This window comes from Aristolochia californica, unplaced genomic scaffold (genome assembly GCF_029961685.1).
Source record: "Aristolochia californica isolate CCGP_79_NKW_82.1479 unplaced genomic scaffold, dmAriCali1.0.hap1 SCAF_13, whole genome shotgun sequence".
Classification (NCBI taxonomy): domain Eukaryota; kingdom Viridiplantae; phylum Streptophyta; class Magnoliopsida; order Piperales; family Aristolochiaceae; genus Aristolochia; species Aristolochia californica.
In genome coordinates, this window is record NW_027181804.1 from 729,734 (window position 1) to 756,185 (window position 26,452).

The window sequence follows — 26,452 nt, forward strand, 5'->3', positions numbered from 1 at the left end:
ATACATCCCTATTTCAAGGCTTGTTCTCACCAATATAGGATACTAATTTGAATTTTTTAAAGTATATCGACATTTATGCTACTCTATAGTGATTTACAAGCAACAAAATGAAAACCAAAATGCTTGCATGGTACTAACATCAAATATGCACTTACTATTATAAATTTAACCAAAATATGTCTTGGTAATACTTTTAAATTTAATCAAAATATGTTTTAAACGTGATAAAAAGTCACAAAGTTACATAAACTACATCAAATAAACTGGAGTAATTTCTAAATCCACTTACGAATGTCGTAATATATATAACATTTTTTCCAAACATTACCTAGTAGGGTTTAAAGTAATTAAAAAAATTATTATCCTTGAAATAATTATTTTATTATTACTTAAACTAATTAATCTATTTAATTATGAAAATTTATTTATAACAAAACGATGAGTAATGGAGGTCGACATTGCCCCTTGTTCACAAGGAATGAAGTGAGGTAAGACGGGAAGAGGTTAGACTATAAGCCCTTATGTAAAGTTGCAGCATACTTAGGGTTGAATTTAGAATTAGATCAAAACAAGGGCTGTATTAAGAAAATACGCTTAGGCCGACTTTATCCCCGAACAAAAAAAAATCGTCAACAAGAAAACTACGAAACTCCCTTTTCAGTTTGGCGCCCTGTTCTCTCTCTGTTTCGGTGAAACTGAGATGGCCAACTTCTCTCCAGCGTCTTGTACTCCTTTCCCTCGTTCAATTCTCATATTTTTTTCTCTTGCCTTCTGTTTCAACCTTTCGCGGGCCGAGCACATCACGTTCAAAGGTACTTTCTTCTTTCTTTTCTGTTCCTCTCATTTTTATCAGTCTCACCGTATGAAAATGCTTCAAAGGGAGAACGAAAGAAATTTCGAGCTCCGTCAAGGGTGCTGAAACTATTTAATTTCCTTTGTTTTATCTCTTGGTTTTTCTCGTTTCGTCGGTCTGTTGCTCATCTACTGCGCGGTGGTTGCTGAGGCAGGTGTAGTTTAGGCGTGATGTTGAAGAACTTTTGGAGTGTTTAGGTTGTTTTTTCAGGTTTATTTGTAACCACTTCTGTTATAGGCGTTAAGTAATAGTCATACATGAATTAGTGAATACAAATATTTTGACTTTATTAGTTTGAATTAGTGAATACAAAGATTTTGACTTTATTAGTTAGGAAAGAGGTTTTTAAGTTGGCTAGTCATTTTGGGATGGGTTTGCACCATCTTCACATGGTATTAGAGCAGGTACTCGTATGTGGGTCTCCACCCAAATTATCCACTTGAAAAGCCACAAAAGAAGGCCTACATGTGATGAGAGTGTTAAGGAATAATCCCATATGGATTAGTGAGTACAAAAATTTTGAGTTTATTAGTTGGGAAAGAGGCTTCCTAAGTTGGCTAGTCATTTTGGTATTGGGCCTTGGACTTAACTTCACAATAGGCATCACGTTTACTCGTACCAAGGCACATTCATTTTACTCAAGAGTCTCTTATCTTCACACAGAATTTTCATTCTGGTTCTATGTTATTTGGGTTTACAACAACTATGTTGATAGATTAGTGTCAATTGACGTAGAGTACTTCAAATAAAGGTTTAATGTTCATCACATAACTTTTGTTTCAAATGTCACATTTCAATTTAATTAGGCCAAATTCTGGATCTATAGAATATTTTGAAACATCGATTGTTGCCATATCAATACTCAAAACATAAACACTGCTATGCTTCTCAGCTAAAACTTCAGTTTCCTTTTAATGTTGGTTTGTTAGTGTATTTTGCAGCATGCATCTTGTGTGGTGTAGGCCAGTTATTTAGTTTCTCCTTCTCATATAGTTTTTAATGTTTAGTTCCTAGTCAGTTCTGGGTTGCAATATGCGGGCATGACTACTTGACCTTTTATTTTTTTGTATGTCTTGGTATTCATTGTGCATAAGGAAGTTTTCAAGAAATATTGACATTAATGTTTCTTGGGATAAACTTGAGGTTACCTGTAGTTGGCAGGTTTAAGATCGTTTATGTATATTGCGGACATATTATATGTTTGGAATAGAACATCAGGATCTCGATATTGTCTATAATGGGTGTTTATTATCGAATAAATATATTTTTCATTTGAAATTAAGGTATTACTCAAGTATTATCATTTAGTGTTATTATGCTGCTTCTGGTGTGTTAATCTTGAATTTTCCTAGCCTGCAGTTGTTAATACAAGCAACCCAGTTCTTCATGTCCACCCGCTGCCCCATTTTGAACAATCATCTGCATACAGCGCCAAAGATATTATATCATGCGAGCGTATACAAGTTGCTGGGTTGTCCAGGCTAAAAGTAAACAGATTTTCTAATTCATTTCGAGTTACATTGGAGCCATCAGCAGTAATACCTAGCAGGCTACATAGTAAAATTGCAGTTTGCTTCCATCAGTAAGTAAATAATCTTGAGTTGGTTTTATGTACTCTGCTAATACCATTTTTTAGGTATCTGTAATTGAATGTGGGGGAATTTTGCAGGAATACTTCTCTTGGCTTATGTCAGTGTGCAAATGATGAGTGGAAGGCCATACAGAAGGGACAATGGAGCAGTATTATGTCACCTTACGAGGATAGATATGTTGATGTCAGATTCACGGATGGAGCATCTGGTTCCGTTACTATTTCTCTTCAAGAAGGTTATGTTGTTGATCTTGAGGTCTATGCTGTGGTTTCTATATTTTGCATTTTTTTTAAATGTTTCTACATTTGCATATTAACAATTCTAAAGAAATTTCTCTCTTTCAGTATGTTAACAATCTTTCTTTCACTCTTTGCCAAGAATACTTACATTTCCTGTAATAGACCTTCTGGTGCTTTTAACTTTTTTTTTTCTTTCCTAACAAGTGTTGGAGTTTATTTTGAATTCCAGAGTTTCAACAATGGCGTATTATTTGCCTCGGTTTTGGGTTTGTTTTGCTACTACTCGCTCCAATTGTCAGTCATTGGGTGCCATTTTACTATAGCAGTTCCATGGCTCTTGGCGTTGTGCTTGTTGTTCTGATCCTATTGTTTCAGGTATGGTTCCTTCTTTTTTCCCTTCTTCTTGTTTTTGGCTGTTGACCTTTAAATGCTCTTTTTGATTTTTGTTTTCTAGTCACTGCCCCTTGAAATTAATCCATGGTGCCTGGAATCTGCTGTCTTATAAATTGTCTCTGGCATTTTCTCATTAGAAATGGCAAACAATAGTTTTAGTATATGGGCTCTGCGTTTATCCGCCATAATGCCTTTCTGTATGGAAGCGACAACATTTGGATGGTTTCTTTTTTTTTCCATAAATTATAGAAAAACAAAAGTATTCCCGATTTCCTCTTTATTTGGCAGAAAACTTTGGAATAGGGAAGATAAGAAATTTTACAGAGAGTGATTACAGGGGTATCTGATTTACAGATTATTTCCCCAAAAATAAGATTTCTTGACTTCTTATTCAAAATCCATTAATCATCTCATAGACTGATTCAAGGATACAAAGTGGATACCATGTACTTTCTAATAATGGCTTCCTTCATTGACATGGTTCCAAAATTAGATTTGAAATAATACCGTGAGTCATTGACATTTACATATACCATGTTCTGTTCTACTTTTAATCAAAGACTTATCCCAACTATGTGGGCTCTGCTACTCAATGTTCCAATCCTATGCCTAGAATGCTTTATAGCTATATTACCGTTCTTCAAGTATTCTTCCCCATTTCTGTTCATGTAAATTTGGGTCCTTTATTTCTTGTTGCTTCCTTAAACTGTCAATAATAAACACTTCTTATCAAGCTTTACCTGTCTTCCGTGAAAAACTCAAACATTCTAAAATATATCAGATAGCATTTTTATTAACCCATGTATTTATACAATTTTGGGGGATGATAATAGTTGGTTAATTTCAGTGCTGCTTTTTCTATTTTTGACACAGATCCGTATCTACATTCTCCCTTTGTCTCCTGCAAATGTTGCTTCTTCATTCTCTGAGTTCTACCTCAGAAAGCCTAATGTCCATATTGTAAAATTTTGCCTTCATGCTTACTGCTATCTCCTATTAAGCTACCACACATTTATTAACGAGTAATGTTCTCCTGGATATGTGGTTGATGTTGTTTGTATAATCTAGAAAGCAGAAAGAATCTTTGTTGTACAGCTTTTGGCAAGTCATTTTAAGTTATATTGAATTTGTTCCATGTGTAGTTTTAGCTCATATACTCATTTTTAGATTGGCAATTTGAAACTTTTAGATTCTAAGGCCTGACTCATGTTCCTTCTTTCCTATTCATGCCATCCGTAGTTTAATTGCTGGTATAAAATCATCTGCATCACAACATACATGAGGAACTATCTCCCAAGTACTGGCAGTTGACTCATCTATGGACAAGTTGGAGCTGATATAGTAATGAATTTTTGAAGTAACAAAATCCCTGTTGTTGTTAGTTGAAAAAACTCTTGTAAGTTCGGCTAGTTATTTTGGAATGGACCTAACCCAAGTTTAACATAAATAAAACACTCTTTAGTTTCTTTTGAATTATTTATATTTTTTTCTGGACGTATATTTTGAGCTTGTCTGCTGAAATTATTCCACCAATTTGGAGTTTTGGTGTTTCATTTTTGCCTTCTGGGGCTTTCCCCTTCTTTTAAACTTCTCATTTTCTTCTTCTTCTTTCTGAAAAAAGGACATTCATGTTAAACATAAGTATATTGACTTTTATCTATTATTGTATTTCTGCTATTATTATCATTATTGTGTTGTTGTTTTTAGTTTTTTTTGAGGGAAAAGTGGTGAACCTTAGGGTAAAAAATCAAAGAGTATGTTTTAGGGTGCCGGATTTAGAGAACTTAAAGCCTGGGTATACAAGAGAGATGGTCTTACCCACAGCAAAATGCTGTCAGGAAACACCATTTTGCTGAAGAATCTGAAACAACTATTAGCTATCCTCATGATGGGAGCCCACAAGTTATCTGTTCCTCTTGATGGTTGGATCAAGTTCGGTTTTGAAGGGATTTCAAAAGCGAAGGTCTGTATTTTCCCACCCTCAGGGTGCTTTAAATCAAAATTTGATTGAAGTTCCTCGGGTAACCTGGGTTGGGCTGGGGTTGGTAGGGTCATAAAGATGAGGGCAACACAGTTTGGTTTATATTTTCTAGCCCCATTGGCTGGAAGGAGTCTGCCGAAGCTGAAATTGGCATTCTAAGGCGAGGTCGCAAGCTGTATTTTGAAAAATTCTCAGCTCTATTGATTTTTGAAGGAATTCTTCAGTAGTGATTAGTCGGATGAATGGCAGATCCAAGCCCCCTTGGTGTGCCTTAAATCAAAATTTGATTGAAGTTCCTCGGGTAACCTGGGTTGGGCTGGGGTTGGTAGGGTCATAAAGATGAGGGCAACACAGTTTGGTTTACACTTTCTAGCCCCATTGGCTTGAAGGAGTCTGCCGAAGCTGAAATTGGCATTCTAAGGCGAGGTCGCAAGCTGTATTTTGAAAAATTCTCAGCTCTATTGATTTTTGAAGGGATTCTTCAGTAGTGATTAGTCGGATGAATGGCAGATTCAAGCCCCCTTGGTGTTTCGGATATATTTACTAAGAAATCATGGATTTATGCAAGATTTTTGTTTTTTTGTGGCAGCACATTAAGGGCTGCAAATTCCATGGCTGATGTCTTTGGTAATGAGGGTGTTTCTCAACCATTCATTATATCCAGAAGCTTCTTTCTTTTATAGAATGTTGAGTTTCTAGTAATCTGCTTATTTCTCAAGCTCAACAAAAGCTTACACCATTTCAAATAAAAAAGAAAAAGAAGAAGAAGGGAAACCTCGGGCCTGTTGGTGGGGGTGGTGATCTGCAATAGCAGTAGTAGGATTATGCACATCTATTGTGCTCCCTTTAGACATGCTGATTTTGCTGAGGCTGAGTTGAGATCTTGCCTTGAGGGTTTTAAGCTTTATGGTTCTCTTTTCTCTGAGCCATTCATGGTGGAGGGGGATTCTTTGTATGTCATCAGTTTCATTTCTCGCTACACTACTGCACCATGGTATCTCCTTCAATACTTCAATGAGATTATGGGCCGTACTGATTATCTTGTGGTGACTGTTAGGCATATTCTGAGAGGGGTCAATACTCAATTCCTTGGCTGACTCCCTCATGATTGATGAGATCCCCGACAATGCCTTGTTGTGTGTGGTTCCACTCCTCTGGCTTTTCGATTTTTTTAAGCTCGTGTATTGGATGCATTCTTTTGTCATATTTTATTTTTTGCTTGTCTGATGGATGTATTCTTTTTGTTTTCTTTGGTTTTTGTTTATTGTCTTCTGTAAGGTGTTAGTCCTCTTTGCTGCTTGGGGCTTCTCTTCTGAATAAATTCTCAGCTTCATTGTAAAAGAATATTGAACTTTTTTATTTTGTTGACAGTGAATGCTTACTTTTTTATTTTCCTTTTCCGTTATATTTTCTGTGCATATAACTGATTCTTATCTGTTATTTCTCTCAACATTAGAAAACAGTTATTGTGCTATGTGGACCATGACATATTGCTGTTTAAAGTTCTCATAAACTCTTTATTTCCTCATTCTCATACAGGGAATGAAGTTATTGCCAACTGGCAGGAAAAATTTGTTTTACCTTACTATCTATGGATCGATGGTATGTTTTTTTTTTTTTTGGAGAGATGGTATATTTTTTATTATCTTGTGCTTTTTTGTCCTTGATTCGTGTTCCTGACTAGATTTATCATTTTTTATTTCAGATTGGTCTTGGTTCTTTTCTTGTACACTACTTTTCAATGCTGGTCAACTCAATTCTAGTGAGCTTTGGACTGAGTGAAGATATGTATAATCCAGTAAGTCCTCTTCTTGCTTTCTCATTTTGGTGTGGTGAGTGAGAGGTTGCAGTCTAGAAAGGTCATTCAACACTAGGAAGCCATGGCTGTCAACACCCTGTTCTGAGTCTTTGCTTTTATGTTCTGTAACAAACATAAGTGTGTCATTATTTTAACTAGAAGTATAAAATTTAGGCTGCCTCAAACTAAAAAGGAGACTTTGATTCACGTGAGTTGGAATTTGATTAGAGATGTGGCTTTCGTGGGGAGAATTACATTGGTTCACATGGGTTATCATTTGATTAGAGAAGGGATGCCTCTCTTTTATGGTCTGCCGCTTGTAATGGAAGTCTTAAGTTCAATTAAATATTGAATTGTGGAAGGGGAGATAGTGGTTTCCTCATCAAATATTTTACTTTTAAGTTTCCATTGTTCTTCTATCTCATGCCAGATTGTTTTTGCCTTCTAATAATGCACAAGATCAAGACTTGAGAAACTCCCCTGGTGCTGTGAAAATAGAGAAGTGCTGAGAAATCCTAAAGGTCTGGAATCACTTGTATAAATGAATTTTGTAGTTGTGCAGTTGGAATCACTTGAATAAATGATTCCAAATTCACAATCAACCTTGACCTATAAAGTAGTCAATGCCAGAGGGAAGGGTTCTTCTATTTCTTTTGAGTCTTGTGGTAGTACATGATGTCCATGATCGTGTAATCCATGTGGAAGCAGTTGCTGACAAAAGCTGAAACATGCTTTTATAGCAGTTCTCAGTGTGTTATTATCATGCGTTCTCACCCATTGTCCTATGTTGGAGTGCCTTTTGCTTCTTGTAGTATATTTTACAAATTAGCATTCTTTCCTGTATATTTAATTTTTACTCGCATTCCATTTCTTTATTCATATAGCTATTAACATTTATTTGATCTGGAGTTCCTTTTTGTGCTATTTTCACACATGGAACAAATCTGGATGGTCTATAAATTATTGAAAGAAAGGACACTGTTGTAGTTTTGGTGGTTAGAGTCATTTGTCTACAATGGGTAGCTTTCAGTCACATTCTCTTCTATTCTCTTTTATTTAATAAAATCCCATTCATTATCAAAAAGAGAAAAGAAAATAGAGAAAAGAATTGTTTCCCAACAGTGTATGATTTACATACAATTGTTGCAGTCATGCAATTCAGTAGTAACCTTTTCCATTCTTTGCCTATGGGTCCTTGATAACTGGTTTGTCGTTATTGCTGCCACTTGCATGTTATGATGTGGAAACAGAGACTTAACGTATCTTCCATCTTTGTGGTATGTCTGGTTGTAAAGTCTGAGACTGCAACAGCACCTTTTGTAGTCTTTTACCATTTATTATTGCCAGTGATACTGAATCTGGAATCCAAGCCTCCATATTCAAGCATTCAGTGAGCCAATGTCCTAAAATCCGTGATTTTAGCCATTATTTTCATTGCTGATTACTCCTTCCATGGTGTGATCAGTATAATGATGATGGTGAACACCTGTGCTTAATCCCTTGAACACTAATTCTTATAGCACTTAACTGTAAATTTTTTAATACAAAGATGTTCTTTACCATAAAAGTGAAAATCCAGAAAAAGCTGAAAGAGGTTTTTTGGGATGCCACATTAACATTTTTTATTTCACACAGGTATCTGTGTTTGTACTGGTAGGCATCTTTCTCGCAGGAGCTGCACTTGGATACTGGATCGTACGAAAATTTGTACTTGCAGAAGATGGAACTGTGGATGTTGGTACTGCTTACTTTGTGAAATGGGCAATGCGGGTTATTGCAGCAGTCTTTTTCTTCCAGGTACTTCCTCACCCTCTATCTTGTCCTTAATCTTCCAACTGCTCTTTCCCTCTCCCTCTCTTTGTCAATAAGTTCAAATTTATTAAATCAAAAGGAAGGGATACAGCATCCTGGGGGAAGCCAAGAAAAATGTTGAAACATTAAATACATTAAGTCTTCATAGGGATCACCAGGCCATATTGAGAGTGGCCCAAATGTATAAAGTTATCAGCTAATGTGTTTGCTTCACGAGGGATATGAGCCTAGCTGCTCTTTTTTATAAAATTGTTCTTGGAAATATTCTGGTAATGTTGGATTTTGTCCCCTAAACACAGTAATAATGAAGACGTTAGCATTGGGTTTTTTTGAGCCACAGTAACATTGGAAAGAGAGACAATTAGAAAGTTTAAGAGTACATGCCTTTGCACTTGATTTTGTTTTGAACCTGTTACTGTTTTCAGTATGCTAATATTTGTCTTTCCATGCGTATTTCATCTTCAAAAGTATGGAAGAGTATCCAGTTGTTTACAATTGGATGCAAAGAGCTGTGGGCATGCATATCTCTAAGCTGCTAGCTGCTTCCCTTTTTTTAATCTTAGCTGCTTGGCATGTGTGAGTTCATGTTCCGGTGTACAAAGGTGTCATTGAAGCTGTTCACTGATGCACTTCCTTTATGAAATTTGGGACCTGCAGTTACATCAAATTGTTATAGATTCATGTACCTGACATCAAACATGGGTCTGGTGAGGCCTTGTTGATGATGATGATGATATGTCAAAATATATTGTGTGCATTATGCATTTCGATATCAATCATTTGTATATGTAGCTCCTCTCTACTGTCTGAGCTTTTGCCACCTGAGGCACATGTACAGATGAATTGGGACCTGTTGTTGCTTTAAGGATAATCCTTGGCTCCATTCTTTCTGATGAAGCAATTTTAGCCATCAAAACAACATGACTGAAGATCTTGTTAAGTAAGAGAAACAGTTACCATTCAATGGGAAAAAGTTCATTGACATGTATAAAAAAGTTCATTTCTAAGGATTTTGGACCAGCCTATCCATCTAACCTCTTGCACGTATTGACAATTATCATGCAGTGGCATCATAGCCTGCTCTGGTATGATCACCAACTATGCTACTCATCCTTCATGTGTTATTTTATTCTGGGTGACGTAGATAATAATTATCCGTGAATCCAGTGAACTTTCTCTTCTCCATGTGATTTAAGAAATCTGTTCAGTCTCTGACCTTGGAACTTCTGCAGAGCACCTTTGATACTCTTCTAGCAGTTTTTGCACTCTCTTCTTCTTGGATTATCTGCTCTCTGATAACTTCTAAGTTGTTGCGGAGTCGAAGATCAATGTAAGTCTTTTCAAATCGAATTTTCCTTATGCTTTCCCAGTAGAATGGCACACTATGCTTTTGTGGTTGATGTTCTAATGTAACTCAAGCATGGTTTTACATAGAGAAAGACCTCCAGATATTTGAGTAAAATATTTTGAAGCTCTTACCCAAGTAAAGTTGTCAGTTCCAGTGAAATTGTAGCCTTGGTGCAGTTCGAATTGGTGAATGAGATTCTTGACATTAGTGCAGTCAGAACACAGTGCAACTTCTCACAATTGGACTCCCCTACCCTAGCCATTTTTTAATTCTTGACATTTTCATTTCAAAAAGTAAAAAAAAAAAAAAAAAGGTTCAAAACACCTATTGTATAATTTTTACGAAAATGATCGAGTAATAGGTACGATGTCTATGGCAATTATGTTATTATCATTGTTATCACTATTATGATAATAATTTTTTTCATTTCTAAGTGCTCCAATTTGGGAGGATGGATTTTGGTATAGTGGTAGAAAATGTGGTTGTTATTTGCATATTTGCATCTAAGTTTCTTTGTGAAAAATCATAAAATAGAAGATAGTTATTTCTGTAGGCCTTCATCAAAAAAGTTATTTCTGTAGGCAGCTCAGTCATCATGTAAATAGAAGGCTGTGGCAACAGAGGGCTTGTCAAGCGTCTGCTAATCATAAACGTGCTGAGTTCCTTAGTAAATCTCCAAAGATGGGGTCTGTAAGGGGTGTTTTGAAGAACCGCAGGAGTCCATTGCTTTGGTCATCCTCTCCTTCAGATGGTACGACTATTTGGCTAATCCATGCATTTATTTGTTACTCTTCTTTTTTGAAGAAATTTCTTATTTGATCAATACTTCTCTGAGATTTTTTTTGTGAATTTTAACTAATACTTCTTGCTTGTTGTTGAGTTGTATCGTTTAGAAATTTTATTAACAAGAAAACAAATTTATGAAAGCTGCAAGCAGTTAGAAGAGAAAAAAAAAACTTACAATGCTCCCTGAAGATCAGGAGGGCATATGCAAGGCTGGGGGTCATCCAATCCTTCATTCTTCTTCTACCTACTTGAGTACTAGGTATTTTAGTCCAGACAGAATTTCTACTTGATCGGATGTGACTTTGAACCAGTTGTAAATTTAAAAAAAAAACAAAAATATTTGTGAATCCTGAAGTTATACATGCTCCAAGAGAGTAGAAAAATGGCCTTAACGTACTAAACAGAGATTATTTGGGGGAAAAAAAGGAAGAAAACAAATCCTTAAAATGATGCTAACATGAAATCCTCATCAGTGGACATATGAAGTAGAGTAGAACAGTGGCATTTAGGTGGGTGCACAGATGATTCATGTTCTGGTTAGTTAGGTGCTTAATCTAGAGGCATCCAAGACGTGGTTGGGCAGAGATAGTGTACCTATTGCACACACAAGTTTTTTTTTTTTTTTTTTTTTTTTGGGAATAGTGCTGAATTTTATCGAAGGAAAGAAGAAAGTTACAACAGAGCTACATCAAAGATTTCGGTGGGGTGGGGGTGGGGGGTGTGTGTGTGTCCTGAGTTTAACTAGTCTATCGGCCGATGAGTTGGCCAATCTAGGTACATGGTTCTATGAGCAAGTGATACTAGTTACAATATCAGAAATGGAGGATAAGACAGGTTGTTGGTGCCATGGGAAGCGGAGCCCGAACACCAGCTGATGACGATGCTTGAGTCACCTTCAATGAGAAGATGACCAGAGAGACTATCCTTGACAGCGGTCAAACCTTGCAAAAGGGCGGACACCTTGGCAATGGTTGAATCAGCAACGCCAATCGGACCTGCATAGGAGAGGATAATTTCACCCAAATAGTTTATGAAAACACCGCCAATGCTAGTAGGTCTCGGACAACCAATGGCACTGGCATCAAAGTTCAGTTTGATGTTGCCAAAGGGGGGAGGGGTCCACTCAACCATGGCTGGAGGCTTTGGGGGCCCCGACATATGCGCGAGTATGCGCCAGTTGATGCAAAGGGGGATGCCCGCCAGGGGGCAAATTATTTTCTGGTGTGTACCCAACTGGAAATGAGGCCCACCGTGGAGTTGATGGTGCTATCTATGCTGCTGAATTTTAGATTGAAGCGTCGGTTGTTGCGTTCAAGCCAAATGCACCATGGCACATGAGCAAGGCAAGCTGAGAGGAGCATTTTGCCAAGTTTTAGCAGTGTGGTCCCCAAAACCATGCGGATGGTTCCGATGAGGTTACGTTGGATGCCAATTCGGATGAACATGGCCATCCAAACTTGCCACGAGAAGCTACAGTGCAGAAGCATGTGCTGGACAGTCTCCTAACATGTGCTGCAGAGAGGGCAGACCATGGCTGGAGAGGTACTAGTGTTTGTGTCGGCAGTAAGAATCTGTTCTCGGATGATTGTCCATATGAAGAACTTATATTTTATTTGGGGCAGAGAGCTTCCAAGCCACAGTGGCATCATGCTCGGGGGTGTTGGAAGTCTATCCTCTAACATAGTTGTATGCAGAAGACACTGAGAAAATGCCATTTGCGTTAGGTTTCCAGATCAGTTTATCTTGAACATGCTCATGCAATATCATGTTGTCGAGGGTGGATAAGAGGGAGTAGAGAGCATCGGTTTCCCCTTCATTTAGGCCTTGGCGGAAGCGGAAACTCCAAGATTGTTTACTCCACGCTTCAGCCACAGTAGTATCCTGACGACCCTAAATATGGAATTGAATTCATCCATGAGAGGCCAAGAGCCACACCAAATGTCACTCAAGAAAAGGAGATTGTGGCCATTTCCAGCATAGAAGGATGTCTTTGGTTTGAAAATGGGGAGCAAATTGTATATGAATTTCCAAATTGGGGACATGCGACAACGAGTACCTCCCTCTCTCCACCACTAACCAAACCACTATATCATAAATCCAACCATGTTCCTCCATATGCTATTGTGCTTGACATTAAAGTTTTAGACCCAAGGCGTTGTTCATCTCTTTAGTGGGATAGATACCCAACCCACCTAAGAGCCGAGGGAGGTAGACTTCTTTCCAATTGACGAGGTAATATCTGAAAGCATCTTCAGACCCACGCTAGAGGAAGTGTCTCCTAATGGCGTCAATCTTCTTACAAACCGATGCCGAATAGTACATGTAGGATAGGAGATAATTGGGAAGACTGACCAAGCTGGATTTTAGTAAGGTGAACTTGCCCGTAGTGGAAAGGAGCTTGCCATGCTCGGTAGGCAACTTCTTATAACACACAAGTAGTGTTAAGGATTAAGACTTTAAAAATTTCGTTGATAGGCAACTGTCCTGGAATTGAGATATTTGTGGCACGGGTTAGCCAGCAATTGAGGCATGGCTTGTCCTCAATATGACCATTCAATTAGAGGGTCTGTTGTTAGGAATTGGACGCCCTATTCCAAACTAACGAGAGAAATAATAATAAACGCGGAAGAAGAAAAAAAGCACGAAAAATACAACAAGATTTATACAGGTTTGCCTCAAGCTGAGACTACGTCCTATCTTTCGTCGCTGCAGTAATCCACTATAAAGAAGAAATAGTTTACAATGGAAATCGCACACACTTATAGGTGTTTTCTCTAACCTCTCTCGGGTTGCAATTCTAGATGCTCCTTGGATGATGATAAAACCCAAATAGCAGCGCTCCTAAATATAAATGAAAAATTAGGGCAACCGGATTACATGTGTAAAATCTCCAACTATCCTTAATGAAACAACAATTAATATATCGTGGATTTGGCGAGGGCTCCGCCCCAACTCCCCCGGGATTTCAATCCCCACGACGACCTTATCGTGAAGGTCGACCTGTGTACCAACTCAGTGTAAGGCGTTAATTAGGTTCCACAACTTAACATCTGCATCATCTTACAACAAATTTGTTGTTGAGATTATTTTGCATTTACTAATGTACAATTTCTTCATAGGCATTGTTGAAATATTTGGCATATAGATCATATACTTTGCACACGTTACTCTCCTGGCACAAAATAGATTCCAACCAAATGTCCTTTGAGGTATCACAACTCATAACCTGAACACTGAATTTTGTTTCCATTCTATTAACAAGCTAAGCCATGACCTGGCTATTGTTTGCTTTCCAATCCTCTGTCATAGGCGAGGAGGATCCTCCTTTAGGGTACTTTACTTTCCTTTTTGCCTTTAAGAATATAAGAACTGATTTTGACCAACTCAGATAATTCTTCCCATTCAAATTAATTGAGGTAATCTAAGTTGAATGGGAAACCTTGCTTTCAAAGCTTCCAGAAGGGTTAATTGGAGCAATACATCTTAACATAGCCAAGCAATAAACTAACCAATATTGATCACCATCAATCACTATCCACAATGCACAACAAAAGCAACACAAAATTGACTTGGATAATTTTCGCGGATACAAGTAGACCCCCCACACACAAAATTGAATTAGGGCAATCTTTAGTACATCAAACCAGCGCCTTCAACTTCATTCAACATCAATTAGGCATCAATTCTAAGCCAAATCTGCAAAATATGCAATTGCGCATATAGGGCGTGGACTATGCAAGTCTATGCAGGTATAGGCCTGTCCCAGATTCAGGTCTAGGCAGTAACAAACCCTCTTGGGGTACAGATAGGCATATGATCTACTCAAAAGGCAGCATAAGTCATCAATCTGGTGGTTCTGGCACAAAAAAAGGAGGAAAAGATTGAACCTTTACTCACTCAGATAGGGAAGATTAGTAAAATCTGTAGAAAAAGGGGTCAGGACTAGGGAGAGGAGGAATATGGCTGAAGAGGCTTCCCAAGCTTACAATTCACTGTTTTGGTACCATGAAAAACATTAAGCAGTAGAGAAGTAGGAGAAGAAAGAAGGAGAGAAAAAAAAAAAGAAAGAAGAAGCAAGAGGAAGAGCAAAGAGTGCGTTGGAGTAGCACTCTAATAGGGCTTAAAATCGAGCTCTATCTGTTTAAATATATTACCAAGTGAAAAAGGTAAAAGTTACATTAGATTAAACTCAATAAGTCTCTAAATACTTATCAGACTAACTTGAAAGTTGGAATATAAATTCCCATTATGTTGCCTAACTTACTGCAACACTTAAGAGACACACCTACAAATAAGAAATGACCAAAATACCCTTATATATGCATTTCAACAGGTGTGTGTCTAAGACAGATGCTTATTGATACAAATGCCTTAAAACTAGGGAATAATTTATGTGGAACAATGTTGCCAAAAAAAAGAAGTTTGTTATGTGGATTGTGTTAGCTTGATTAATGTCTTCACATTCACAATTGCCTTTTTAGTGACAATCTGCATTAAAAAATGGGTTACTGCTAAATTTCTTGTGTATTCTTTATGTCCTGTAGGGTTGAATCTTTCTGCTCCCACTAGGACCACAGATGATGAGCAAGACTACTACTCTACCTTCCATAAGACACCAAACCGCAAGCGGTTCTCAAGGAGAGAGTGGGATGAATTCACCGATCAATCAACAAGGAAAGCATTGGCTGAGTGGGCCTCGTCTCCAGAGTTTGCTGATTGGGTTGTTGAAAATGCAGATCGAATTAATGTTGCTTCAGAAGTTAGTTCAGATGGCGGCACTGAAAGTGGCTCAGAAACTTTTGAGGAGACAGCTGGAGAGAGTGAGAGTGGTATCAGCCTGTTCAAGTGGTACTAGAAACTAATGACAATGTATCCATCTTATTACTGAATGTACATGACTTAAACTCTAGGAGTAGGTTTAGCCTAGTTTTTCCTTCATTTGTTGTATTCTCACTTGCAAAGTTTTTGTAAATCAGGTTAACACTCTTTTGGTTAGGCATTAGGCAATTGTATTATCTGTTCTAAACATGAGGTTGGTTGCATATGTTTCTTTTTAGTTGATTCCAACTGAAAACCTGAAATTCTTAAACCAGGAAATGGAGCTCACTGATTTCAGGAAGTTTTACTATGGTTTCAGTATTGCCTCTCTCTTTCTGAGTGAAGCTGCAAGAGAAGAACGGGAGAACTACCCTTTTTTCTATTTCTAAAAATATTTTAATTACACTTTACAGATCTTACCCTTTACAAGAACATATTCAGATTGATTTAGGTCATTAGTGGGAGTAGCACATCTACACCTTTTTATTCCTATCTTAGTTTATATTTTCATTTATTATATCTCTTTGAATATTTTTATCTTGACTGAAATAATATCTAAGAAAATAATTACATAAAGTATTCAATGATAATGCTTAAACTTACTCAAAAACTCTAATGCTTCAACTGAACTGGATGATTTTCTCCCTCCCCTTTCTTTTTTTTTTTTTTTTTTTATATTTTGATGTCTCTTCTCATGTGATATTATGTTCATGGAAAGTGAAACATGATACTTCTCATTATGAATGTAATAAACAATAAGGAAATGAATATAATCATAAATATTTTAAATTAAACTTCTTATATTATGTTACATTTTTTCTAGTAAATTAGATCGAAATGAGCTAGTAAGGAAATATGAGACTTAACCTAGGACATCGAGTTTCTTTTAGGGTATGTTTGGAACCCTATGGAAAAGAAAACAAAAAGTTTGACTATTATTATTCTAAAAAATAATTAGTAAAAAGGTGAATTTAATTATTATATCATTTTTATTAACTATTTTTAGAAATAATAATGGTCAATTTTTTTTTTTTTAAGGGTTCCAAACAGACCCTTAAGCTAAGAAAAAAAGTGAATTACTCAACTAGAGTGGTACAATATCTCTTTTGCAAAGTAAAATTGGCAAAGAATAATACCTCTTTCAACGGAATATTTCACGGTAACTGAGTTGAAAAAGGCGACCGACTCTCTAGTTGTCAGTACGCTTTGGAGACTGACACTTCTATTTTTCATGACTATGGATCATGCCTCTAATGTAATTAATTGGATTCATGTTTTGAGATCAGCTAATGTTTTAATCGACCCTCTTTTTAGAGAAATGGTATCCCTCTAATCACTCATTATTAGAGACCCCCACTTCTCTTGCTTTGTACTTCGCTTGCCCTTAGGGTTCTTTAATAAAATGCAGTCCTTGTTAAAAAAAAAAAAACAATACCAAAACCAATAAGACATCAATATATTATTATTATTATTTACAGAGTTTGCCCTAACGGCGTAACCTGTGACATACAGGTTAAAATCCGAGATATATAGGTTGATATCGACGGCAACTCTCGTCTCTTAAGAGTGAGTGATCAATTTTTCTACGTGGTCTGACCCCAAAGTCCCTGGCTTGAATCGCGGGGGTGATTTCGGTGCGGACTGCGGTAGCGTCTTTTGTAAAAGATTTTCCTTTTCTACTATTTTATTGCATCCGCATTTCTTTTCGTTGATACTTACTACACAGACGAGTAAAGGGAGGCGAAAGAATTTTATTTCGTCGACAGGGATAACAAACTAGAAAAGGAGCCAGGAAAACCCTAAATCCCCGTCATCGTCCGAGTTCGCGTTCAATTTTCTGCCTGAAGCTTCCGCAAATTCCCTACACCCGGTTCTGGGTACCCCGTCCAGGCCGATCTTCCTCGTCGATCCACCGGCGGAGGATTCCTTCCTGATGTTTTGAGGCTTTCCATGAAATTGACGAATTGCCGATCCGAGAAATGCCGGACGGCGCTGCGCACGAAAAGGACTTCTTGCTATCGCCAACTAGCTCCCGCTCGGTCACTGAGACCGTGAATGGGTCACACAAGTTCTTGATCCAAGGGTACTCCCTAGCCAAAGGTATGGGAATAGGAAAGCACATAGCTAGCGATAACTTCACAGTCGGTGGTTATCAGTGGGCAATTTATTTTTATCCGGATGGGAAGAATCCTGAAGATAATTCGACTTATGTGTCGGTTTTCATCGCTCTGGCGAGTGAGGGGACGGATGTCAGAGCACTTTTTGAGCTTACACTCGTTGATCAGAGTGGGAGAGGGAAGCATAAGGTTCATAGCCATTTCGATCGATCATTGGAGAGCGGACCTTACACTTTGAAGTATCGAGGTAGTATGTGGTGAGTACAATGTTTATGTTTGATTCTTGTTTCGATTGTAAGAATTAAGAGTTACCTGTCTTTCTTGGAATTTTTTCTTATTTTATAATTTGGGAATTTTGGGTGTTTGTTGATGCTATGAACGATCCATGTATAGCTTTTAACATTCTTCTATACGCTTCAGAACAGAATTTAAGTTGCTCTTCTCTCGTCTTAACTGTGACCATGGGTTTGCCCTATCAAATCATTGTGTCTTTATAGCCATTGATTGTTAATTAGCGTGATAGAAATGTAATTCCAAAATTTGAACTTTGTCGTAGGCCAGTTTGATGAGGGTTATCAGTCTTACAATCTTGTCATATGGATAAAAATTAGGAGATTACTAACATGTATTCGTTAGTATCTATAAAGTACTTCTTTTCCTTGTCGAGGTTCTTAAAAATGAAGACGTTCAAAAATCGGTGCCTCTTAGCATATTTAAACCTTCTTGCTGTATACTAATATTTAAGTTCTTGCCTTTGCTGCAAGGTCTGTGTCGATTCTTTTCTATTATCCAAAGATGGTTTTGATATCTAGCACATCTATAAAACATATGTGGAATAAAAAGGAAAAGATATATAGAAGCTAGAAAAATTGAGGGAAAGGAAGAGTATAGATGTAGATCAATTTAGTTTCATTAAGGGTCACTTCAAAGAGTTCTTGTGATGAAAGATGAGACTAAAGAAAGTTAAAGATGAATATTCGCAATCTACTGTAAAGATTGCACGAAGAACTTGAAAAAAAAAAAAATTACACAACAAAGGCCTCGGAGAATAATAGATGTTGGAAACATAGAAATTGAAGAGACAGAACCTTTAGCTACGGTGAAGATGGAAAGGGATGTGGGATCAGACGATATACTAATTGATACAACAATTAGGAGGAGCTAGAATGTTTAACTGGGCTATGTAAGAAGTTGTTGAAGAAGAGTGAAATGACAAACTGATGGAGGGAAAGGGTGATACTGCCCTTATTCAAGTACAAAGCTGCAAAATCTGGTGAGGGATTAAACTAATGAGTCTGAACATGAGCTTGTGAAACATGGTGAAAAAAAAGGGGTGTAAGCAGGTCAGCATGATATCAAAAACTAATTTGGTGTGATGTTTGGGTGATGAACTGTGCCTGCACTCTCTCCCTTGGACAGCATGAGGAGAAAAATATATTACAAGAAAAAACACAAGGAGAAACTTTTAAACTGATCCATCGCAGTTATTGTTTGTCTTTTTTGAAATGTTCCTGTTGGGGTTTTTTTTTTTAAATAAAATATCTGCCCTTCAAAAATTAGAAAAATATAAGGAGAAAAAGAAATGGTGGGGTACATTTAAAAAAAATAAAAATAAAAAGTGGAGTATGCACTTTATTTATTTAGATATGCATATGGAAAAGAACATCGAGACTTGATTTGGTGCAGTTTGGATGAAAAAATGAACTCTGCTTCTTTTGGATATGCTGATTCAATGGTCACTGAGTTGAGAAACCTCCTTTAGAATCTGTCTTTTTGGAGACTTGTCGTTCAGTCTACTCTCTCTCTCTACTGATGGCTGTTTGGTCTAGTGGTATTCTTCTTACATTAGGTGTGTCAGGTCGTGAGTTCGAATCGCACCACACCCCTCTCAAAAAAAAAAAAAAAGTCTACTCTCTCTCTCTCTCTTTCATTTTCTTTTCTTTCTTTCTGAAAGCATAATACCTCACTTCGTTGAGTCTTGAATCCACATCTTCTGTCTATAAATTCCTCCCATGTGGCCACCGAGTCTAAGGCCCAATCTACTGTCTAGTCTGCTTTTGGTTGGGGGCAACCTGATGGTGATGATTAGGGAGATTTCACCAGTGCTTTGATGAGATCATTGACACGTTCCCCAACTTGTGATGACTTTTGCACACTCCTTGTTAAGCCAAATCCTCTTGTGACAATCTATGCCCTCGAAGAACATTTTGTAGGAGACTCTCCCTCAAGCCTTCTCACTGAGCCTGCTCACATCTCTTTTGCTTTTATTGTTTTTATTTCGTTTCTCTTTCACTCGCCTGTGCACTTTCGTCTTTTCTATGAAAATCTCCATCTTGTGTTCCAAGTAAAGGGAGGAAATTTTGGCAAGATGAACTTTGTATTGTTACTGGCATAATATAGAATTGCATAACAAGTATGAGCAACCAGGTGGGAGTATCCTGTCATTATGTGCTTTGATCAATGTAAACTACGTGCGTTCATCTTTATGCACTTTTCTCAAAAAAATTTGCACTTATCTTGGATGAACTTATGGCTCAAGACATGTCCACTAATTTTTCCTAGGGAAGGCTCAATGTCTAGGCTTTCCATTGTACTTCGGAAGCCACATAATTTTATTCATTTTTACATCCAAAACATGCTACATCTAGTATCATACTATAGAACTTTTTTTTCTGCTTTGTATTTTAATGATTTTGCTTACGAATGGAAAGATGTAAAATGCAACTAATAGAGGTGGATTTACTTTTCATTCAGGGGCTACAAGCGTTTTTTTAGACGAGCTATGCTTGAAACATCAGATTTTCTCAAGGACGACTGCTTGAAAATAAATTGTACAGTTGGTGTTGTTGTTTCTGCCATGGACTGCTCCAGATTGCATTCAATTAGAGTCCCTGAATCTGATATAGGATCACATTTTGGAATGTTATTGGAGAATCAGGAAGGTTCTGATGTTGCTTTTCATGTGGATGGAGAGAAGTTCCATGCTCACAAGCTGGTGTTGGTTGCTCGATCGTCTGTATTCCGAGATCAATTCCTTAAGGGGGGTGAGGAGGATAGTAAGCAAGAGATTATTGTGACGGATTTGGAACCTAAGGTTTTTAAGGTGATACCTCATTCTTATCTTCCCCATGGGAGTCATTTCATCTGTATTGAGAGTTGCATATTTAGGGTGTTAGGAAAATTTTGGTGGGTGGGTTGTGTATTTTAATTTTAATACTCACTACCCATCTAAGATGCTAGTCATCTGTTATAATCTTACCTTTTTATATCTTCAAATCATATATTGTGCAACACAAGTTCTTACACCGTAGGAAACATCATTCTGGCAGTGGTTGATCAAAGTGACAGTGACTGGCATATATATGGGCCATTAGAATATAGATCTTAATGTGGTTAACACTGTTGCTTAATTTGCTTGTTTTTCTGATTTTTTTTAATGCACCAATCAGGCAATGCTGCACTTTATTTACAGAGATACTTTAATGGAAGATGAAGAGTTGGAAGCATCTAGTTCCAGCTGTGAATCCTCCATATCTGAATCATTGGCTGCCAAGTTACTCGCTGCAGCGGACAAGTATGGTTTAGGTAGATTGAGATTGATGTGCGAGTCCTATTTGTGTAAAGATATTTCTGTAAACTCTGTTGCAAGCACTCTGGCTTTGGCTGATCGTTATCATGCGATGGAATTAAAAGCTGTCTGCCTGAAATTTGCAGCTGAAAACCTTGCAGGTATGCTTTTTTACTCCATATTTTGAACTTACCGCTCTTTTTCTTTGAAGTGTTTCATTTCTTTACCAAAATTTTGAAAATTTACATTCATGTTTATATTCCTTTATTCTCTTCTTCTGCACCATTGTCACTGTCTCTTAAGTTTTTGTTGCATTGACTGGATCTACAGTGTGATTGGCTTTTCCTTGTTGAATAAACCAGAAAATGTGGATCTCTATCACTGCTCCTTGTTGATCTCATTGTTTCTCTGTCTTCAAGTTGAGTGTCTGACAGAAGTAGTTTTATTTGTTTTTGTTGCATTTTTATATTTTGTTTAATGTTTTTCTTTTTGCTCTTCTTCTTCATCTGCTTCCTTCTTCTTTTTCTTTTATATATATATTTTTTTGGAGTGGGATTGAGACTTTAATTTGTACTCAGTACTCTCTGTTAGTGATGGAGTTCTTACTTATACATATCTGTGGAAGAATGTGTTTGGTTGAATAGACAGACATGGTTATGCTATGTTTGTTTGTTCTATTTAGCGATGATAGGACAGGAAGAACTTTTGACCTATGATGTCCGTTCCCCAAAGGGATATTAGCAATTAACATAATTATTGTGAAATCTGTTCTAGCTACTGTTTCTCATCTTCTATTACTTTACATGAGTGAGATTGATACACAGACTTAACTTTCTTTTTTGTTTGATGTGCCAAGCACCAGGTCCCTCTGCATGTATGAAATTAATTAGTTGTCTATTTTTTTTAAGTTATTTTGTTCTTGAGCTTCTGTCTGTGCCTTCATTTCTTCTCTCTATGCAGCTGTTATGCGTTCAAATGGGTTCGAGTATCTCAAAGAGCATTGCCCCGCTCTGCAGTCTGAACTTCTGAAGACAGTGGCAGGGTGTGAAGAAGAGTGCAGCAGTGGGGGTAAGAGCCGAAGTGTTTGGGCCCAGCTTTCTGATGGCGGGGATACCAATGGCAGGAGGGTAAGGCAACGGACTACTTGATACAAAAACCAGTAAAGGGAAAAAAAAAAGAAAAAAAGAAAAAAGACTAATTTGTACAATGATGACTTTGAAAATGCATTGCCTCTCCTATCTTGTGTCAATCCTTCCCTTTGTCATGTGTTTTCTTGGATTGGATCGGGTGATGGTGTGATGGCAATGAATTGGATTATATGTTGTTAAATTTGTAGGTTTTTAATGGCAGCTGTGACATTCAAAGATAAGTCTGACTAGCAATATAGCCCATCATCCCTTGAACTAGAGAAGCATTTGTTCCAATATCTGCTCGAACACTTCCGTCCCAGCTCCATGGCCTGCAATCCAGGTAAAGTGTGAAAACAGCTCACCAACATCAAATACAGATAAATATGGAGCGCATTTAATTTGTGATATCTCCAAGTTTCAAAGTGCTAAACTGTACAGAACTGGCTGTGGTTAAGTTGAGATCTCCGTGTGTGAGTTTTTTCTTCAGAAAGCTTGGTAGATGTTGATATTTCATGGAAAATCTGCTGTTATAATAATCCATTATAAAGAATTTTTAAGGGACTGGACTGCTTAACTCTTTCCAGTATTGCTCAGAACTGAGAAAGCCAGCCCCTGGCTGCCTTGATATGTGTATGCCACCATCTGAACGTGTGGATCGTCTTGTGATAACCTACGTTGGCTTTTTTGTTACCTGGGCAATGAAGTGTTTTTTGTATGTAATTTAATGAACTTTTGCATCTAACATCTATCGAGATAGGATTGGATGATAATGACTATTTTCACAGTTCGAGTTGAGGAGAAAGATGTCGAGTTTATTAGTTGCAAGGAAAAGAGGATTTTTAGGTTGATTAATCATTTTGGGATAGGCTTTGGACCGAATTTAGTATCATAGTAGGTATTCATATATTTGGCTAATAAATTCAACATTTTTGTACTCATTAATTCATTATTAATTCATGTGGGACTGACGTTATTACTTCTATTTTGTTTGAGCTATTAAGGGCTTTATAAAATGATATTCTGTTTCTACCGTCTTGCCTTTTAAGGGAACAGTTAGGCCATTGTTCATTTATTGTTCTCTCTTTGGGAAAGACCGTAACAAGGCAGAGCCGTGTCTCTTAAAACCTACTCAGAAAGAGCTGTAGATCCACCTTATCTATTAGCATATTCTGGTCAATGAAACAATGACTTCTGCAGGAGTGAAAGCTCCATCGATAATGAATTGTGAAACACTTTTCGTCAAATGGTCTACACAACGGTGTTACTAATTCAGAAGAAACTCGAGAAAGAGACTATTTGTTTTTTTAAGTGACATCAATAATTCACGTCTCGGAAGAGGAAGAACTCATTGGAGATAGGATAAGAACGAGTCAACTTCTGAAGCAAACAGGCTTTCATTGTCACGCTTTTAGGGCAATTTGGATTGGACAAGAAACCCATCATCTCCAAGCGTTTGGTGAAACAAAGAGTTTCTTCTTCTTTCGTCACTGCAACGGAAAAATTTGTCTAAAAGCTTGGTTGAGGAAGGAACCTTCATAGCTGACTGTCCCTGTCTGATAGTGAGGTAGTTTGACACCATGAGTGAACAGATGCGGGTGGGGGGCAGAAATATGTGGTATAAAGCACTTCATATTTAGGGTTAAAGGGGTCCATTATCACACTAATGGTCATGTACCTTTTTGTTTGAACAAAGAAGGGTGGGGATGTCCTCTTCCCCATTTACCTTTGTCTAAAATGAGAGGCCATTATATCTTTTTTGTGGTGTATATGGGTTTCTTGATATGTATGGAACAGCCTTAAAATATTGATATAGTTGTTAATGCTCTCTCATGTAAAATCAGATGCATATGGATGATATGTCCACTCATATACCAAACTTCCTAGTGATGGAAATGGGATAAGGACTCCCTACCCATTTCTTCCTTTTCTTTAGTGGAAAGAAATGAGAAATTTCACCTTCTTCTCAACAATAAAATAATTTTAGTAATTTAACTTTTTTAGTTAATTTAATTACCAAATATTTAATTTTAATGATCGATTAGATTCTATGGTCATATTTATAAATAAAACATCAACGATATTGTAATCGAAAGTCAAAATTTAAGTCGACCGTATTTAAAAGTTACATTTTTTTAGAGAAGGGTAAAAGTGAGGCCACCTCTCCCAAAGGGCCCTTCAATATTTTTAATTCATTTTAATAGCATAAAAATGAAAAAAAAAGAATCTTAGTATTTCTTTGTTAGTGATTGCTTAATGTCTAATCATAGTTGTTCATTAGATTCCAAGTGTATCAAGATTATTTTAAATAAAACATCTAGACATCATAATTGGAAGAACAAAATTCACATTTTCTTTTCAAAAACAAGAAATAAATTTGTATTTTGTATTATGCAAAAACTCACTTTTTGAAGAAAGTGGTCTAGAATGAGTTCTTGATTTGATTTCCAAATGGAATTTGTGATTGAGGTTAATAATAATTATAGGGCACCTCATTAGACTTGAACATGGATTATGCTTTATTATGAGGTAGTTTGTTTTCTCTCATCTATGCTTCAATAGGTTAACATAATGTATCTTTTGTACACTATTGGTTTTTTTTGTTCATATTAAACCATAATTTCTATTTTGAATATAAATTTAATGTCAAAAAATAAAAATAAATCATCCTCCCACTATTTGCAAGGAAATTTATAAACAAATGTCTACTTTTTACGAGTGCACGAAAGAAACCAATTTATGTTAGGGACAAGTCGAATCGGTAGTGAGGCGACTCCGTTCGTATCCTTTCCGACCACACTAAGGGGTTGGTTTTTTCACCTCATCTTATCTGGCAATCTTGTATAGTAATTTAACCAATAAAATCACATAAAATTTAAAATATATAATTAAGTGTATATTTAAAAAATATACCCAAATAGAAAAAATCATAAAGAAGTCGATGGGAAAGAGACCGATAAATATCAATTGAAGTAGTGAAAAGAGACAAAAATGATAAGATTTTGGAGGATTCATATGCATGCTTCCATAGTTGCTTTCATGTGCATGAACGGTAAGAAATTTATGGCTAAGCTTTGGATTCTCCATTCACCCTCCTCACTATAAACCAAAAGAGCTTCAATTATTTTGAGTTCCCAAGTTCCCACGTAAAGATGGAATTATATATTAAGAAAGACAAAAAGATACACTTCCAACTTCATATATGATAATCACTTTAATGTTTTTAAGATTAAGAATTTTAAAATTTTATATTGTATTTTGGCTTTTAGATGGGCACTAAGATTTCGAGTTTCTTCGTCAAATAACGGCTTGTTTAAATGTCGGTCGGTGGAGTTTTCTTTGTTTTTTAATCAAAAAATTATAGAAGACGATGATAAATTAAAACATAAATATTTTTAAAATCAAGAATTTAGTTTTTATATCGTATTTTGACTTTTAGATGAGTGCTAATATTTCAAGTTTCTTGTCAAAATAACGACTCGTTCAAACGTCGATGGAGTTGAATTGAACGATTATAAATGATGATATTATTATTATGGGTTGAAAATTTATTTCTTTGCTCATTGAAAATTTACATGATCTCTACATGTAAATTTAGGGTTTTAGGCTTAAAGCTTAGGGTTTTAGAAGCATTGAGAATTGTGTAACTAAGAGGCTTACCCCACTGTGGAATTGAAGCGAAACTCCGTCGGAAGTCCGGATCCGATAAATATAACCGGGAACGGCATGGATGCTCATTTATTGACGTTTTGTCTTTTGGTGTTGCCGGGAATCTCACCAAATCAAAAGCGGGTGGCATTTGTGGTAATTTGGTACAAATTCACAACAGACAGGAAAATCGTTATAAAATACTTTTTTAAGGGCAGTTGGGATTCTACGTACACTCTTCCACCCCTAAACCTGGGGTGCGCCGCCTTTCAAGGGTCCAGGATCCGGTAATCAATCTTTTATTTTTTTTAATTTTCTGAGTAAATAAATTTGCATGGATAATTTTTTTTTTACTTGTTACGTGTCGGAGAC

The 26,452-nt window shown here is 36.8% G+C and overlaps 2 protein-coding genes across 2 annotated transcripts; both read left to right on the forward strand.

The window, feature by feature from the left end:
• Positions 1–655: 655 nt before the first annotated feature.
• Positions 656–15,921, forward strand: LOC137948642 (uncharacterized). The gene is made up of 10 exons (XM_068794756.1): positions 656–812; positions 2,213–2,435; positions 2,523–2,680; positions 2,914–3,059; positions 6,598–6,660; positions 6,764–6,856; positions 8,492–8,653; positions 9,901–9,998; positions 10,598–10,767; positions 15,347–15,921. Exons 1-10 carry the CDS (start codon positions 701–703, stop codon positions 15,655–15,657), a joined length of 1,536 nt encoding a protein of 511 aa, XP_068650857.1. The 5' UTR covers positions 656–700; the 3' UTR covers positions 15,658–15,921.
• A 1,303-nt stretch (positions 15,922–17,224) lies between these two features.
• Positions 17,225–23,133, forward strand: LOC137948643 (BTB/POZ and MATH domain-containing protein 4-like). The gene is made up of 5 exons (XM_068794757.1): positions 17,225–17,994; positions 20,492–20,840; positions 21,187–21,466; positions 22,266–22,432; positions 22,642–23,133. Exons 1-5 carry the CDS (start codon positions 17,600–17,602, stop codon positions 22,672–22,674), a joined length of 1,224 nt encoding a protein of 407 aa, XP_068650858.1. The 5' UTR covers positions 17,225–17,599; the 3' UTR covers positions 22,675–23,133.
• The last annotated feature ends 3,319 nt before the right edge of the window (positions 23,134–26,452 follow it).

Coding starts and splice junctions, on each gene's coding strand:
- LOC137948643 (XM_068794757.1), top strand. CDS start 17,600: ATGCCGGACGGCGCTGCGCACGAAAAGGACTTCTTGCTATCGCCAACT. Junction 17,995..20,491: donor AAGTATCGAGGTAGTATGTG/GTGAGTACAATG, acceptor CTTTTCATTCAG/GGGCTACAAGCGTTTTTTTA. Junction 20,841..21,186: donor TGGAACCTAAGGTTTTTAAG/GTGATACCTCAT, acceptor TGCACCAATCAG/GCAATGCTGCACTTTATTTA.
- LOC137948642 (XM_068794756.1), top strand. CDS start 701: ATGGCCAACTTCTCTCCAGCGTCTTGTACTCCTTTCCCTCGTTCAATT. Junction 813..2,212: donor CGAGCACATCACGTTCAAAG/GTACTTTCTTCT, acceptor CCTAGCCTGCAG/TTGTTAATACAAGCAACCCA. Junction 2,681..2,913: donor TACTATTTCTCTTCAAGAAG/GTTATGTTGTTG, acceptor TTTGAATTCCAG/AGTTTCAACAATGGCGTATT.